Consider the following 14,992-nt stretch of genomic DNA (forward strand, 5'->3'; position numbering starts at 1 on the left):
GGGACTCGGGATGGCACTGTGGAAGCCTGAGGGCCTGAGTGCCATTCCTGGCAGCCACATAAAATACTAGGCAGGACAGTATGTGCCTGTTTATAATCTGAGTACTGGAGAAGCAGAGTCAGGAGGATCTGTGCCTCACTGACCAGCCAGTCTAAAGGAGACACTCAACATCAACCTTTGGCCTCCACACTGCATGTGTTCACATACATGAGCACACAGATACAGAGACAGCATACGAACGTTAGATCCATGAGCCTGATATGTTTGTAGCTCCTGGCTTGTCCAGACAGTCCAGAGCCCCAGTAATCTGGACACAGCCTCTATCACTTGCTAAGGAAACAGGGCAGCAATACTCTTGGCCTTCCCCACATCTGGGGCTGCACAGGTCTGCCTCCTGATTCTGACCTACTCCGGTCTCTTTACTCATTCCTAAGCAAGCGCCAGTTCCCAGAGGACACATGAGTAGTGGCCGTGGGTGGTGAGTTCCTCTCCTTCTGCCCTCCCTTCATAGAACTTTCCATCTCCTATAAGCTTTACAAATCCATTCAGCTTACAACAATGTGATGTCTGTATTACACTGTAAAATGAGTTTCAGCAGACCTGGTGTGACTTCAGATGGAATGCTTTACATGCTAGGCGAAAAAAAAAAAATCTTTTGCTAACCAACTGCTAGTTGAAGACTGGTTCTTCTAGAGGCATTATCAAATTCAGTTCCTGCCAGGGAAGTTGTTGAAGTTGTCAGTTCCCACTGCCTGCAGAACAGGAACCAGAGCATTAATGACTATTGACAGGCCTCTAGTAAAGGGAGAGGTTCAAAGTAACCACGTGTCTTGCCTTTTTCAGCACCCTGAAGTCCATGGAGTTTGCACCGTCGGAGGGAGCAGGGACACAGGTATACTAGCTCACTTTGCCCTCAGAATGGTGGCAGCAGATGCTGGTCACTGCTGGCCTCTGGGGCCTGCATCTGCATCTCTACACTGATAAGAGAGGGCCTTGCTTATGGCCGCCAAGTCCTTCCTCAAGAGCATTTCACTAACTAAACCTGGAACTGTTTACCTATAAGGCCAGCATTTAGGAGGTGAAGGCAAAGGAGTCAGGAATCTGAGGCCAGCTTCAATATTCCATGAGAATATTAAATAAAAAACACAAATAAAAAGAAAATAGAGAAAGGGGAAGGGATGGCTTGAACCTTGCTGGGCCTTGAACTCTGGGTAGGGTGCTGACCTAGTATCATGAAGCCCTGGTTCCATCTCCAGCACTGACAGAGTACATGGGGTATGGTTGCATGGAGTTGGAATCCCAGGACTTTATAGAGACAGGTGGACAATAGTTCAAGGTCAGCCTTAACTACTTAGTGAGTTTGAGGCTAGCCTTGGGTCCATGAGACCATCTTTAAAAGCAATAACAAGACTTGACCAAGTGAAAGCAAATCATCTCAGTAAAGACAGAGGTTAATGTTTGCCAAGCTGCTCAGTTGGCCCTGGGAATGCTGACTAAAAACACAGATGAAAAAGAGTTTCAGAGGCTGGAGAGATGGCTCAGTGGTTAAGAACACTGACTGCATTTCGAGAGATCCTGAGTTCAAATCCCAGCAACCACATGGTGGGTCACAGCCATCTGTAATGAGATCTGATGCCCTCTTCTGATGTGTCTAAAGACAGCTACAGTGTACTCATAATAAATAAATGAATAAATGAATAAATGAATAAATGAATAAATAAATCTTTAAAAAAAGAAAAAAAAGTTATTTCAAGTTCCTATTTAAAAAAAATGAAAGAAAAAGAGTTTCAGGCTAGATATTGTGACACCTTTAATCCAACACCTGGGAGTCAGAGACAGTCAGGCAGATCTTCATGTTCTAAGACAGCCAAAACTACATCATATGACACACACACAAAAAAAAAAAACAAAAAAAAAACAGTAACAATAATTTTGGGGGCTTGGGTTCAATTCAGCACCAAAAATAACATCAGCAAATATTTAAGGTTATGGTACCTTGTCATCTAGCAGCCAGTTAAAATTTACATTTCCAGCCATGCATGGTGGCACATGCCTGTAATGCTGGCACTCAGGAATGGAGGCTGGAAGATCTGGAATTCAGGACCAACCTGGGCTACATAGCAAGTACAAGGCCAGCTTAGACTATGTGAGACCACGTTTCACATATACACAATATGTTTATATAAATCATGAAGCCAGACGTAACGGTGCATCTGTAGCCCCAGATACTGAGAAACTGAGGCAGGAAAAGCCCAGTACTCTGAGGTGAGCCTAGGCAACAAAGTAAAACCAAAGAAAAGTTTTCTAAACTGTTTAAAACCTACATCACAAGTGTACTCTTGCTCCTGCTGTCTAGAAGGCAGCTGGCATCATCATGGTGGACTAAAAGCAAACAAAAACAGGTTCCTTTCTGCCTACTTTCAGGGTCAGCGGCTTATCCTATTGCCAAAAAATGTTTAGACATCAATAGAAAAAAAAAATGTCAACTAGAATGGTATTTCAGCAGTTAAAGCACTTGTCACGTCCAACATTAGGAGTTCAGATCCCCAGAACCTACCTTGTAAGTGCTAGGTGGGTGTGATGGCCCACCTGTAATTCTAGCCTTGGAAGGAAGAGACAGGACAAGCTGTCTCGGGCCAAGCAAGCTGCTAGTGAGACTAGCCATATCAGCCAGCTCCAAGTGTGATTGAGAGACCCTGCCTCAGTGAATAAGGTAAGAGGATGGTGGCTAAGATTAACCCTAGGGCCTCAGAATGCATGTGAACTCACACACATGTGTATATACACACATAGACATCACACATATCTACACACACATGAACAATGGGGAAAGAATATCTGTAAGTCTAAAATCATCTCAGCTAAGTCCTTTTTGTAAAGAACTTGAGTTTTTTCCCTTGAGGAAGTCAAGGACAGCGTGACGCATGTTGCAGAGTCACAAAAGCTGAACTGGGGAGTGGATGGGTTCAAGGTGGCCCCATGGTGATCCCTGCTCTGCCCTGTGCAGGACTCTACCAAGCCCTTGGAGGTTTTACTCCTGGAGAAGAACCGCTCGCTGCAGTCCGAGAATGCCACGCTGCGCATCTCCAACAGTGACTTGAGCGGTAGGTGGATGGGCATCACACACATTGTGCTTGGTTCACTTCCAGGGGTCAAGGACCACCAGGAGGGTGAACCTTGCTTCTGGTTTATGTGTGCATGATGGGAGCGCCGCTAGGGGACCAAAACTTGTTGAACTAACCGAGTGTTTGGTGTCCCCTCCTTCACTGTTCTGCCCCACCCCATACTGCAGCAATATGTGTGTGCGCGCCACAGCAAATCGACAGAGGTTGGCTAGGGACCTTATTGAAAAGTCCCAAAAGGGACAACCTGAGGATGTTGGCTTTCTGATCTTTTCCTAGTTGTTCTGTGAACAAGCCAGGGGTAAAAGCAAGCATGGCCTCCCTCTGGCTTCAAGAGGTCGCTGGCCCTCCAGTGTTATTTTTCTTTCTCCATAAGGTTGTCTTTGGGGACACTGTTCCTCCCCCATCCTTAGCCTCTCATTTGCTCATCCTAGAATGGTGGAGTCACTGACTGCTTTTGGATTTGTAGCTGGTCAAAGTGTGTAACTGTTATCGGGACTCCAGTTCTTAAAATGTGCGCGCCTTCGATCAAGGGAACTCAATGGGTACATCTGCCTTGGAGCATGTGGTGTGAGCGACCCTATGGGTCCCCAAGTGTTAGTGTTTGCTAGTCAGGCAGGGTCCTTGGAGGTAACTACAATACTAGAAGCCCCTAGATCTGTCAGCTCTTTCCATGTGTGTTACCGGAACATTTGTCAAGGGGATTCTCCCGGCTGCAACGTACAAGAAAGGTGCAAACACGAATGCATGTGGCTTGTTTTGGGGGGCCTTGTTTGGCTGATTCACAAATTCAATCGAAAAACAAACCAACACTCCACTTTGGCCCTTGTTTTTAAAAAAAAAAAAAAATTGAAAAGAAAAATCTGCACTTTTTTTGTGGGGCACACTTTGCATTCTGGTCTTGGTTTTTTTTCCCTTTTGAATCCCCCATAATGCATTCTGTTTGCCCTTCCTTGTAGGGTCAGCCAGGAGAAAAGGGAGAGACCAGCCTGAGAGTCGGCGCCCGGGACCCTTGCCGGCCTCCCCTCCTCCTCAGTTGCCCCGCAACACGGGGGAACAGGTTTCCAATACTAACGGTACACACCACTTCTCACCAGCGGGGTTAAGTCAAGACTTTTTCAGCTCAAACCTGGCCAGCCCCAGCCTACCCCTGGCTTCTACAGGAAAGTTTGCACTAAACTCTCTTCTGCAGCGACAGCTAATGCAGTCCTTCTACTCCAAGGCCATGCAGGAAGCCGGAAGCACAAGCACGATTTTTTCAACAGGTCCTTACAGCACAAACTCCATATCTTCCCCAAGTCCATTACAACAAAGCCCAGATGTAAATGGCATGGCGCCATCTCCCAGCCAATCAGAAAGTGCTGGGAGCGTCTCAGAGGGTGAGGAAATTGATACAGCAGAAATCGCCCGACAGGTCAAAGAACAACTGATCAAGCACAATATTGGACAGCGCATTTTTGGACATTACGTCTTGGGACTATCTCAAGGGTCTGTGAGTGAGATTCTGGCCCGGCCGAAGCCCTGGAATAAGCTGACTGTTCGTGGCAAGGAGCCATTCCACAAAATGAAGCAGTTCTTGTCTGATGAACAGAACATTCTGGCACTTCGTAGCATCCAAGGCAGACAGAGAGGTGAGACATGTCCATGTGTGCCTGGTGCAGTGCTGTGTGTGTGTGTGTGTGATGAAACATTTGTACATCACATAAGGTAACGCGCTCTTCAGTACTACCCTATCCAGAGGTCAAGGCTCAGCCAGCAAGAGCTAGAAACCATTAGCTTTGGGAACTTTGACCTCGGAAAGTGTGTTCAGTACCTTGTGCTCAGTAAACTCAGTATTTCAGAGCTCTGTCTTTAATTAGAGGAAGTTAAGTCATGCATGTCGTCTGACAGGTTTAGCATCCTTGGGTCCACTTGGCATCAGGTGCTGGCTTCCTTCCAAGAGCAGCTCCTCGGGTGCCATCCAACTCTGTCCCAACAGCACAAACAGCTGTAATGCTCACAAGGTTCTGGCTCTGTAGCGAGCCTGTCAAAGTTGCCCTCTGCCTCCTTCCCCTTAGAAGAGAACAGATCTTGTATCATTTATGTCCAATTAGTTATTTTTTATTTTTATAGCACCACAAACAAAACATGCCTGCCTTCAATAAATCACATGAAAGTTTCATTTACTCCCCCTTCCCACCACACCCTGAATAAATGATAAAAAGTCAGACACTCCCACAGTATAAATCATTTCTTCCTCCTTAAGAACCAGGAGTCAGTCCCTGGGCTGAGTGGACAGTGACACAAGAGACATTGTTTTCAGCAACAACAGAAGCACCCTGAGATTCAGACTAAAGCTCAGATAGGAGATGAGGATCAGACAGTGAGTGTCCACCAAGAGTGCAGTGCACTCTTCTGTGATGTCTTTAGATGATCAGTAGGCGCTCTATCCTTGACTGGCAGGCAAGCACCTCTCCCTCCTGTTGCCTTTCCTAGTGGTGAGTCCTGTGGGCCTTGAACAAGTCAGTTGGCTCTCCTCCATGGTAGACCCAGTGCCTGTAAGAAGGTTGAGGAGTGCCCATGTTGTACAGGAAGCCTTGAGCCCTTTCTTTAGAGGCAGGCGGCTCAGCTCTCATGTCACACAGCCCATGTCGTCGACGCCACCATCCCCCTGATTGTTTTGTTCTTACCACACTTGTTTTTCAACAGAGAATCCAGGCCAGAGCCTGAACAGACTTTTTCAGGAAGTACCGAAACGAAGAAATGGGTCTGAAGGTATGTCTCAGGCAGGTGTTTCTCTTTGCAGTCAGTAACCTAGGAAGCAGCATGTCCTTAGCTGTGTATTTGGGTTAAAACTGTGCATTGTAATTCTGGCCTGGAACCTGGTGTGAAAAACAGCTAGTAAGTATAAAACAAAGCACGGGTTCAAAGGCGCCCAGCCTCTCCCCTGTTGAGCTGCCAAAGCTAGACATGCCGTAGCCAAGGTCAGTCCCTGAAGCATCAATCCTAGGTCGGATTCCAAGGACACCATGCCTCTTTTCTCAGAAGCAGGTGACAGAACAGTTGTGCTCTGAGAAAAATCAAGTGACCATGTCAAACCAGATATTGCTGCTTCCTTAAATTTTTAACTCTGAAATATCAGAAATCCCATAATGTGGATAAATTCCAACAAGGCTGGTTCTTCCACAGGCATTGGTGAGCCAACTTCACCATGCTCTTTCAAGTGGCTCCTTCCCAAGGTATCCTCATTATGACATGTCCACTGAGAAAGGCAGAGAACAATTACAATGTCTAGATGGCCTCAACAAAGATCTGGGCCCAACCCATGAGTCCTAGTACCTTATGGGCATCTGAAGGTGTATCTACTATGCAGAGTACTGCCACGTGACCACAGGAATGCATCTCTGTCCTTAGGGAGCTCAACAGGGTTTTTTTTTTACTTGTTGGTAAATTTCAAAAAAAAAACACATTAGTCATAAATCTAGAAAGGTTGACATTGATCCTCCTTCCTTTTCACCTGGCACATCCCAGTGAGTGGTCCCGGACTGGTCTCACCTAGGGCTAGGGGTGCAGCTCGGTCTCAGTGGTAGATCATGTATCTACATGGTCCTAGTGAAGGACCAGGGACCTCGTTCAGCAGGTGAAGCACCTGCCTGTGATCCCCCTTGAGAGGCGGGGGGCAGGGCTCAGAGCGGTGGAAGAACACTTGCCTAGAATCTCCCAGTGAGGAGCTGTGGCATGGCTTAGCAATAGAGTAATTGCTTGGCCCTACATTCAGTCCCCAAAAACACACACACAAAGGGGAGTCAGGCTCAACCTTTTACTGTTTGCTACCATTCCATTTTTATTTTTAGGAAAAATAAATGTACAGAGCCTGAATGTGGTCTCTAGACAAAGCTTTTGAGTGACTCACAAAAAGGCGCTGCTTCGAGTTTACCTTCTTTTGCTATACTCTTCTAAATGATTGGTTGCCCCTCTGTACTAACCCCATGGGCATATTCTAGCTCAGATGGTAAGAAAGCCTATTCTGCCAACATAGTGACCATGACTTTGAGACAGGCTCAGCAAGAAACCTTCCAGGCATGTCCCACATCCATGCCATGAGGTCACATTTGCAACAGTTAGGGACAAGTGGCAGACCATGCCCACCTTCGGTCGGTTGTCAGCCTCACCTGGGGGACCTGTGTCAGGATGTCTTGGTATGACGCTGGTTTTCCACTTGAGCTCTGGCTCTGATGTCATCGCTGTAACTTTTCCCCGCAGGTAACATCACTACCCGGATCCGAGCATCTGAGACTGGTTCTGATGAAGCCATCAAGTCCATCCTGGAACAAGCCAAGAGGGAACTCCAAGTGCAGAAAACTGGTAGGGTTTCTACTTCCTCAAGAGCTGCCTTCAGACCTAATTACAAAAGTGCTCGTGAGTGTTCTGGTCAGCAGGAACTACAGTCTTTTTCTTTTCTCTTTCTAAAGCAATACTGAGTATGATTTCATACATTAGGGGTATACAGAGGGAACGACTATCTAGACTTGTACTTCCTCTTTCCTGGAGGCAGGGCAGTTGTTTTAGTTTTTGTACTTAAGATAGGGTCTTGCTGTGTAGCTTGAACTCATGATCCTCCTGCCTCTGCCTCCTGAGCATTAGAAGAGACTGTCTTTGATCCCTCAGAGACTCTGACTTCTGGTAATCATTTACGGAAATTAAGCTTCCCAATTTTGGCAAATCAAGAGAAGAATGGGTATGTGGCCCATACAGCTTAAAAATCTCCAGGAAAGAAGGCCAGGGTGGATCTAGGAAGATGGGTCAGTGGGTAAAATGATTTGAAGACCTGAGTTTAGATCATCAGAACCTACATTAATAACCACATATAGCAGAAAGATCTGCAACCCTGACCCTTAGGGATATGGATGGGAACAGGAGGATCTCCAGAATCTCACAGGCCAAACAGCCTAGTTAATTCCACAGCAAAGAGACTATCCTAAACAACTTAGAAAGACAAAGACCAACACCCAAGGTTGTCCTCTAGCCTCCACAGGAGTTCTGTAGCACATGTATGTTTATATGCACACACACACACAAGTAAGAGGTACAGAAAGATGGCTTAGCAAGTGAAGGTCCTTGCCACCTCAACTGACATCTGAATTTGATCCCTGGCACCCATAAGGTAGAAGCGAACTGACTCAAGCAATTTAATCTGCTGATTTCTTCCATCCAGCATAGCACACATAAGCCCACATGCATACACATAGAATAAATAACCATAATTTTTTTTTTGAATAAAAAAGAAAGCCAGGGTAGGAGTGTGTCCCCATTGATTACCCTCTGTGGTCAGAAAGCCAGCTACTGTATGACAGAGGCCATGGAGCAGCAGTGTCAGTCCTTTGTGCTCCCTGCTTTAACAAGATGGCATGAAGCACACAGCTGCCAGGTGCCACCTACCATAACTTCGCCTTGTTTGTTCCTCACAGCTGAGCCAGTCCAGACATCTTCCACATCGAGCAGTGGGAACTCTGACGATGCCATCCGCTCCATCCTACAGCAGGCCCGCCGGGAAATGGAGGCCCAGCAGGCTGCCCTTGACCCTGCCTTAAAGCCAGCACCACTGTCCCAACCCGACCTCACCATCCTCACCCCCAAGCTCCTGTCTGCCTCAACCATGACTACTGTGTCCACTTACCCCCCTCTTGCCATCTCCCTGAAGAAAACCCCTGCAGCACCTGAGGCCAGTACCTCAGCCTTGCCCAGTGCCCCAGCCCTCAAAAAAGAGGCTCAAGATGCACCCACACTGGACCCACCAGGACCAGCTGATGCTGCTCAGGGAGTGCTGAGGCCAGTGAAGAGTGAACTAGTCCGTGGCAGCACCTGGAAGGATCCATGGTGGAGCCCTATACAGCCTGAAAGAAGAAATCTCACTTCTTCCGAAGAGACGAAGGCTGATGAAACGACTGCAAGTGGGAAAGAAAAGGCAGGCAGCAGCCAACCTCGAGCTGACCGCAGCCAGCTTCAAGGACCCTCAGCATCAGCAGAGTACTGGAAAGAGTGGCCCAATGCTGAGTCCCCATACTCCCAGAGCTCAGAGCTGAGCCTCACTGGAGCCAGCCGCAGTGAGACACCCCAGAATAGCCCTCTGCCCTCTTCCCCAATTGTACCCATGACAAAGCCGGCCAAGCCTTCGGTGCCCCCACTGACTCCTGAGCAGTATGAGGTCTACATGTATCAGGAAGTGGACACCATCGAGCTAACTCGGCAGGTCAAAGAGAAGCTGGCCAAGAACGGCATTTGCCAGAGAATCTTTGGGGAGAAGGTAAGGGACTTCACTGGTGGCAGACATGGCTTCCCATCTCTTCTTGGGCCTGGAAACAAAGTGTCCACCCTATATATCATAGGAACATTAAATGTCACCAACTCCCAAAATTCTAGAAGCCACTAGCAAGTGTCCCAGCCCCCTAGCTCTGTCTGCCAAGTCCCACTGTGGCCCAGCTTTGGGGCTTGTCCACCACTTTGGTATCCTGTGTATCTCAGCTGCCCTGTGTGGTAGCTAGTAAAATGGACATATCACACGAGGAAGCATAGGTCCAGGACTGTTGACTGCAGGCAGCAAGCTGGCAGGGCACATGCAACAGAGAGCACCTCTGCAGGCCAGTTTGGCCCTCAAAGGTCTGACTGGATCAGACTTCTGAGAACCAGAGCACACATGGGAATGAAATGCTGCACAGAACAGAACTGCTCGGCGGTGATTCTGTTTGATTCATCTTTTTGTGTTTGTTTGTTTATTTCACTTCATTTTTTTAGGAGGGGCTTGGTTTTGTTTGTTCGTTTGTGTTCTTATTTTTGAGACAGGGTCTCCCTATGGAGTCCTGCCTACCTGAAACTCCCTATATAGCCCAGGCTGGCTTCACACTAGCGGGAATCCTACATGTACCTCCCACATGCTACAGTCACTGGCATGTGCTGCTGTTCGGCTGCTAGTTTTTCCTTTCTCAACAAACACCGCGAGGCCCCTACAGATCCACTCATAGCTTCACATTATCTCTCCCTGGCTCATGAAAGTGTACTCATTTATGGATGAGCTTTTAGACCTATCTGGTGGCAGATTCAGGATAATAGGATTTACCATGCTTGTAAAATCTAAAATAAACATAATAACCTGTGTCATTAGAGATTAAGCCATGAATGCTGAACATAAAGGGGAGCACTCCCTCCCTTCCTGAGGTGACACAGGAAGTGGATCAGCAGGAGCCGGCACCTCTCCCTCCCTACCCAGTCCTTCTCTGTCTCACCTGCATTAGCCTTCAACTCAAAGGTCTGTTTATGACCTCTTTGCCCTAATTTTTTTAGAAGTAATGGGAGTGCATAGACATGAGGATGTGAATTGAAAGTCCCTGGGGAATTTCAGCTTCACTGTAAAAATAAAATTTGTGAACATTTAAATAGACATTTTGTGCTCCCACCTTAAATTTAGCAGACTTAATAACGTTGAATTTGTTTGGCCCATGAGTGCTGCTTATTCTGGAACTGGAAAGCTTTGCAGAGTGATGGGATGAGGCCCCTAAATATCTCTGGGCTACATCTGCGCCCTGGGGGATGTTTGTGCCCATACATATGTATGGCCATATGTGAGAGGCTGAGCAGCCTGGGTGTATGGGTGCAAGTGGTCGGCCTTCTGCAGCTCAGTTTTGCTCCTGCACTGACTCCCTGTCCTCACCAGCTTTCCTCTCCTCAACCTAGGAGCAGGCTGCAGTCAGAGAGACGGAGCCTGTGCCAATGCCCCTCCAGTATCCCGATTCCTGTGGGCTCTGATTCCAGTACCCCAGCCTCTCCTGATAACCCCAGGCAAAAAGCAAGATGCTCTGCAGTGTTTGTTCCTCAGTTTTCAAGATGACAACCTTGCAGCTTCTGCAGGGTCCAGACCCTGAAGAAACCCAGTGCCTTCAAACCCCTTTCCAATAAGAGCTATGACTATACTTTCTCTCTTTTGTTTTTGATCATGCTGGGAATGAAACCCAGGTCCTTGCATAGATTAGGCACATCCCAAGCCCATCACTGGGAGATGCTAAGGCAGGTGCTAAGCCACATTCCAAGTAGAAGTTATGATTATAATAATTTCTTTTGTTCAGAGCCCTGTCCTAGGATTTTATCCTATCCGAAATCTGGAAAAGCTTATCTCTGCAAATTGTCTAGGCTATGGTTTTGTGCTCCGAAGAAAAAGAATCCTTCCATGTGCTTCATCTCCTCCATTACTCCCAGGGCCACATGTACATCTCTGGGGCACCTTGCAACACCATGCTGACTTCTGGAAGCTGACAGCTGCTTTTCTTTTTGCTTTTTCTTTTCTTTGCTTCCCCAGGTACTGGGTCTGTCCCAGGGCAGCGTCAGCGACATGCTCTCAAGGCCAAAACCATGGAGCAAACTGACCCAGAAAGGCCGAGAACCCTTCATCCGGATGCAGCTCTGGCTGAATGGAGAGCTAGGCCAAGGTGTTCTGCCTGTACAAGGGCAACAACAAGGGCCAGGTGAGGCTGGCTGGCTACCCTCTCTCCGCAAAGGCCTGGCAGACACAGTCTTCATCCATCATGAGCTTGATTTTGGTTTAGGGGGAGAGTGTTGTTGTTATTGTTGTTGTTACTTTTTATTGGGGCAAGGGGAGTGGTGAGATAGTCTTTTTATATTTCTGAGACTGATCTCAGACTCACTGTAGCCAAAGCTGACCTTAAGCCCACAATCCTCCTGCCTCAGCCCCCCAAGTGATGGAAAGACAGGCATGTACCCCTATACCTGGCTCCTTAGGTTTCAGGAATAAAGAGGCTGAGCTTGGCTTTTATAAACAGCAGAAAATTAGTTACCAATGAAGAAAATGCTGTTTATATATAAATATAGATAAAGGTCAAGTACTTCCACTGGGGAACTGAGAAGAAAATCCAGCCAGAGTGACTTCAGAAGAAAAAGTGTCACAGGCAGAGGCTTCTGCTACCTTGAAGCCAGGGCTCTGACACTTTATAGACTTGTGCAACCCTCATTCCAACTCAGCATCCTGGCCCTCAGCTTAAGCACAGGAAGCCCCCTCCCTCTGGACTCCCACTTACTCTCGTATCTTTTGTGCAGTTGGGAAGCTCCAAGCCCTGTTTCCTGAGTAACAGTGTCTTTTTCTTCCACAGTTCTCCACTCAGTGACCTCTCTGCAGGACCCACTCCAGCAGGGCTGTGTGAGCTCAGGTAACTAGCCACTTGTGTTTATTGCGCTCGTCTCCTCTGGCAATCTGGGGTCTGGGAGTACTACTCGTAACCAGAGCAGACAGTGGCCTCTCCCACTTGGCCATGCTGCACTCTGAGGCTGTTGTGTAAGCAGAATCAGACAAGAAATGAATGGCTTTTGAGAACCAGCTTCTTGTCCTAGGTAGAGTGTCCTTGAGATCCACTGACCTTATGTGTAGCGATATTCATTTCTTTTCCTGCCTGGGTAGTATTCCTAGGGTATAGTTACACCGAAGTTTGTACTGCATTGAGGCTATCCCTGGATGTTGTCATTACACATAGAGTTGACATGACAGTAAAAAGAAAAAATGGTGTCCTGCTTGCAAACTCTGGACTTGCTTTCTGATGGCAGTCCAAAGGTTGGCAGCTAGGAGCGATGCTGATAAAATTCATGTCTTTAATGCATCCCTTCATTGTTTTTAAGTTTGAAGTTCTATGTTCAAGGCTCGAGTCTATTGGAGGGAGATTTCAGGGTCAGGGATTCCATTCTAGCAGTAGAGACAAGGCACCAACATTACTGTCCCAGGAGTCATAGTAAGGGACATCACTTTTATCTGGAAGTCCTGGGCAACCTTTGAATATGGGAACTGGGGAGACTGGAGCACCAGAATAGAGTGGCCAAGGCAGAGCAGTCTCCAGGAACAGCTGGAGTGAGATTCAATGGGCACTTAGTGAGGGCTCAGGAGGAGTGTAGGTGCAGACCATGAAGCTCAGGCCACTTCCTACTGATCTCAAAGACTTGGAAATATCTCAGAGCTATCTGACAGAGCTTTTCTCTATGCCCTGAGGTCCCTAGCCACATTGTCTAGTGCATGCCTACCCTGACCACAGCCATTGCTCCAGGCTCTCATCGCTGCCTTCCTGCACTGAGCTCACAGTCAGCCCAGCTTGCTCTACCAGCTCCCAGAGCAGCCATCAGTGTGAGCCATTCCTTTTTCTTTTCTCTACTTTTCTAAACATGTTGATTAGTCTCCGTATTCCACTGATTCATTGAAAACACAAACAAAGCTAAGTGGGGAGCGAGTGCAAAGCCTGTCAGCTTGCCAGAAGGCTGAGGAGGGGACACATGTGCTTGGAGGGGAACAGCTGGGCAGATTTAGCAGTAGCTGCTGCTGCAAGATTTCAAACACACTCTCTCCCTTTCCCTCCTCCACCCCATCCACCTCCTGTCTCTCTCTCACATACACACACAGAGTTGGGGCACAACAGTGGCCTGAAAGCTTTCCCCCGAGGGTTTCACAGGTTTTAGGTGTTCTGGTTTAGTTTAGTCCATACTGGACAAATTCACTGAAGAAATTACCAGCACTCTTTTTCTCCAGCTTACATTCAGGATTTAAGAAAGAATGTGGCTAAGTTGGTTGTGATGCACTGCTGTGGATATTCATATGGTAAACTGGCCTCCTAGTCCACTGAGAAGTCAGGTCTCCTGTACTACTGTCCATCCAGGCTGAACCGTGCCGAACTGTCATGGTGGAGCTGATGCTTTCTTGATGAAAACCTTTCACTCCTAAATATAACATTTAAGTGTCCCTCAGCATCATGTCTCCTAGAATCCTGACCAAAACTACTTGTTCCATAGATCTCAAAGGGTTTGTTGTTTTGTTTGTTTTTAACAGTGTGTGTGTGTGTGTGTGTGTGTGTGTGTGTGACAGCATATGTGTCAAAATCAAAGGACAACTTGTGGAAATTGCTTCTCTCCACACCATGGGTCCCAGGGATTGAACTCAAGTTTAATTGCAAGCACCTGTCTTACCAACTGAGCCATCTTATGAACCCCTCCTTTTTCCCGCCAAGACAGGGTCTCATATAACTCCAGCTAGCCTCAAACTCACTAGGTAACCAAAGATGACCCTGAATTTTTTCTTCTCCTTCTGCCCCCACCTCCTGAGTGCTGGGTTGACAGGCGTGTGCCACCGCACCCAGTTTATGTGGCGCTAGGTATCGAACCCAGGGCTTTCAACATGCTAGGCAAATACTCTTATCAACTGAGGTATATCCTCATCCCCCAAAACTGAAACTATTTTATAATGGTAGTATTTGTAAATCTTTGTGATGAATGACATTAAATTTCTGACAGCTTTCATCATTGTTTTCTCCAAAAGAATGCTGATTCAGAGAGTCCCATAAAATTCTGATTACCTCTTTTGCCATAGCTACTATGGAACTCACCCCAGATGTCCCCCAACTGAGAAAGATACTCTGCCCCTCACGGATTCCTGACAGCTGTACCTAGAGGTATACAGCATGACCTGGTCAGTTCTGGACAAAGTTCTGGCTAGGGACCCTTCTCCTTGCGAAAGGATTTCCACCCAGGAGCTAGAGATGCAGCTTGCTTAATAGAATTCCTGCCTAGCAAGCAAGTAGCCCTGGGTCCATCCCCAGCACCCCATAAAGCTTGGGAATTAGAGACAGAGGGTGAGGAATTCTCCTCCACTCTGGTCCATAGTGACATACATATACACCAATCTCAGGTGCCAACTGTCTTAGTAACTTTGGCCCTTTATATTATCTGATAATCTGAACCTTGAGGCACAAAAGAAATTTAATGTCATTTTGAACTACCAGTGTCATTCCATTGGTGACATATTAGAGAGAGAGAGAGAGAGAGAGAGAGAGAGAGAGAGAGAGAGAGAGAGAGAG

At 47.2% G+C, this 14,992-nt stretch overlaps 1 protein-coding gene across 4 annotated transcripts in view; it reads left to right on the forward strand.

The window, feature by feature from the left end:
• Window positions 1-14,992, forward strand: part of Cux1 (cut like homeobox 1) — a 289,376-nt gene that overhangs the window by 218,867 nt on the left and 55,517 nt on the right. For 2 of the 4 annotated variants that reach the window (XM_028766044.1, XM_028766045.1), the window contains exons 13-14: window positions 844-892; window positions 3,008-3,104. In XM_028766044.1, coding sequence (XP_028621877.1) covers window positions 844-892; window positions 3,008-3,104 — 146 coding nt within the window. Of the gene's footprint in view, window positions 1-843; window positions 893-3,007; window positions 3,105-4,081; window positions 4,754-5,810; window positions 5,877-7,364; window positions 7,467-8,569; window positions 9,406-11,448; window positions 11,615-12,256; window positions 12,314-14,992 lie in introns of all 4 variants that reach the window. The other 2 variants (XM_028766042.1, XM_028766043.1) reach the window with 2 other exon arrangements.

This window comes from Grammomys surdaster, unplaced genomic scaffold (assembly GCF_004785775.1).
Source record: "Grammomys surdaster isolate TR1022 unplaced genomic scaffold, NIH_TR_1.0 166, whole genome shotgun sequence".
NCBI classification, from domain to species: Eukaryota; Metazoa; Chordata; class Mammalia; order Rodentia; family Muridae; genus Grammomys; species Grammomys surdaster.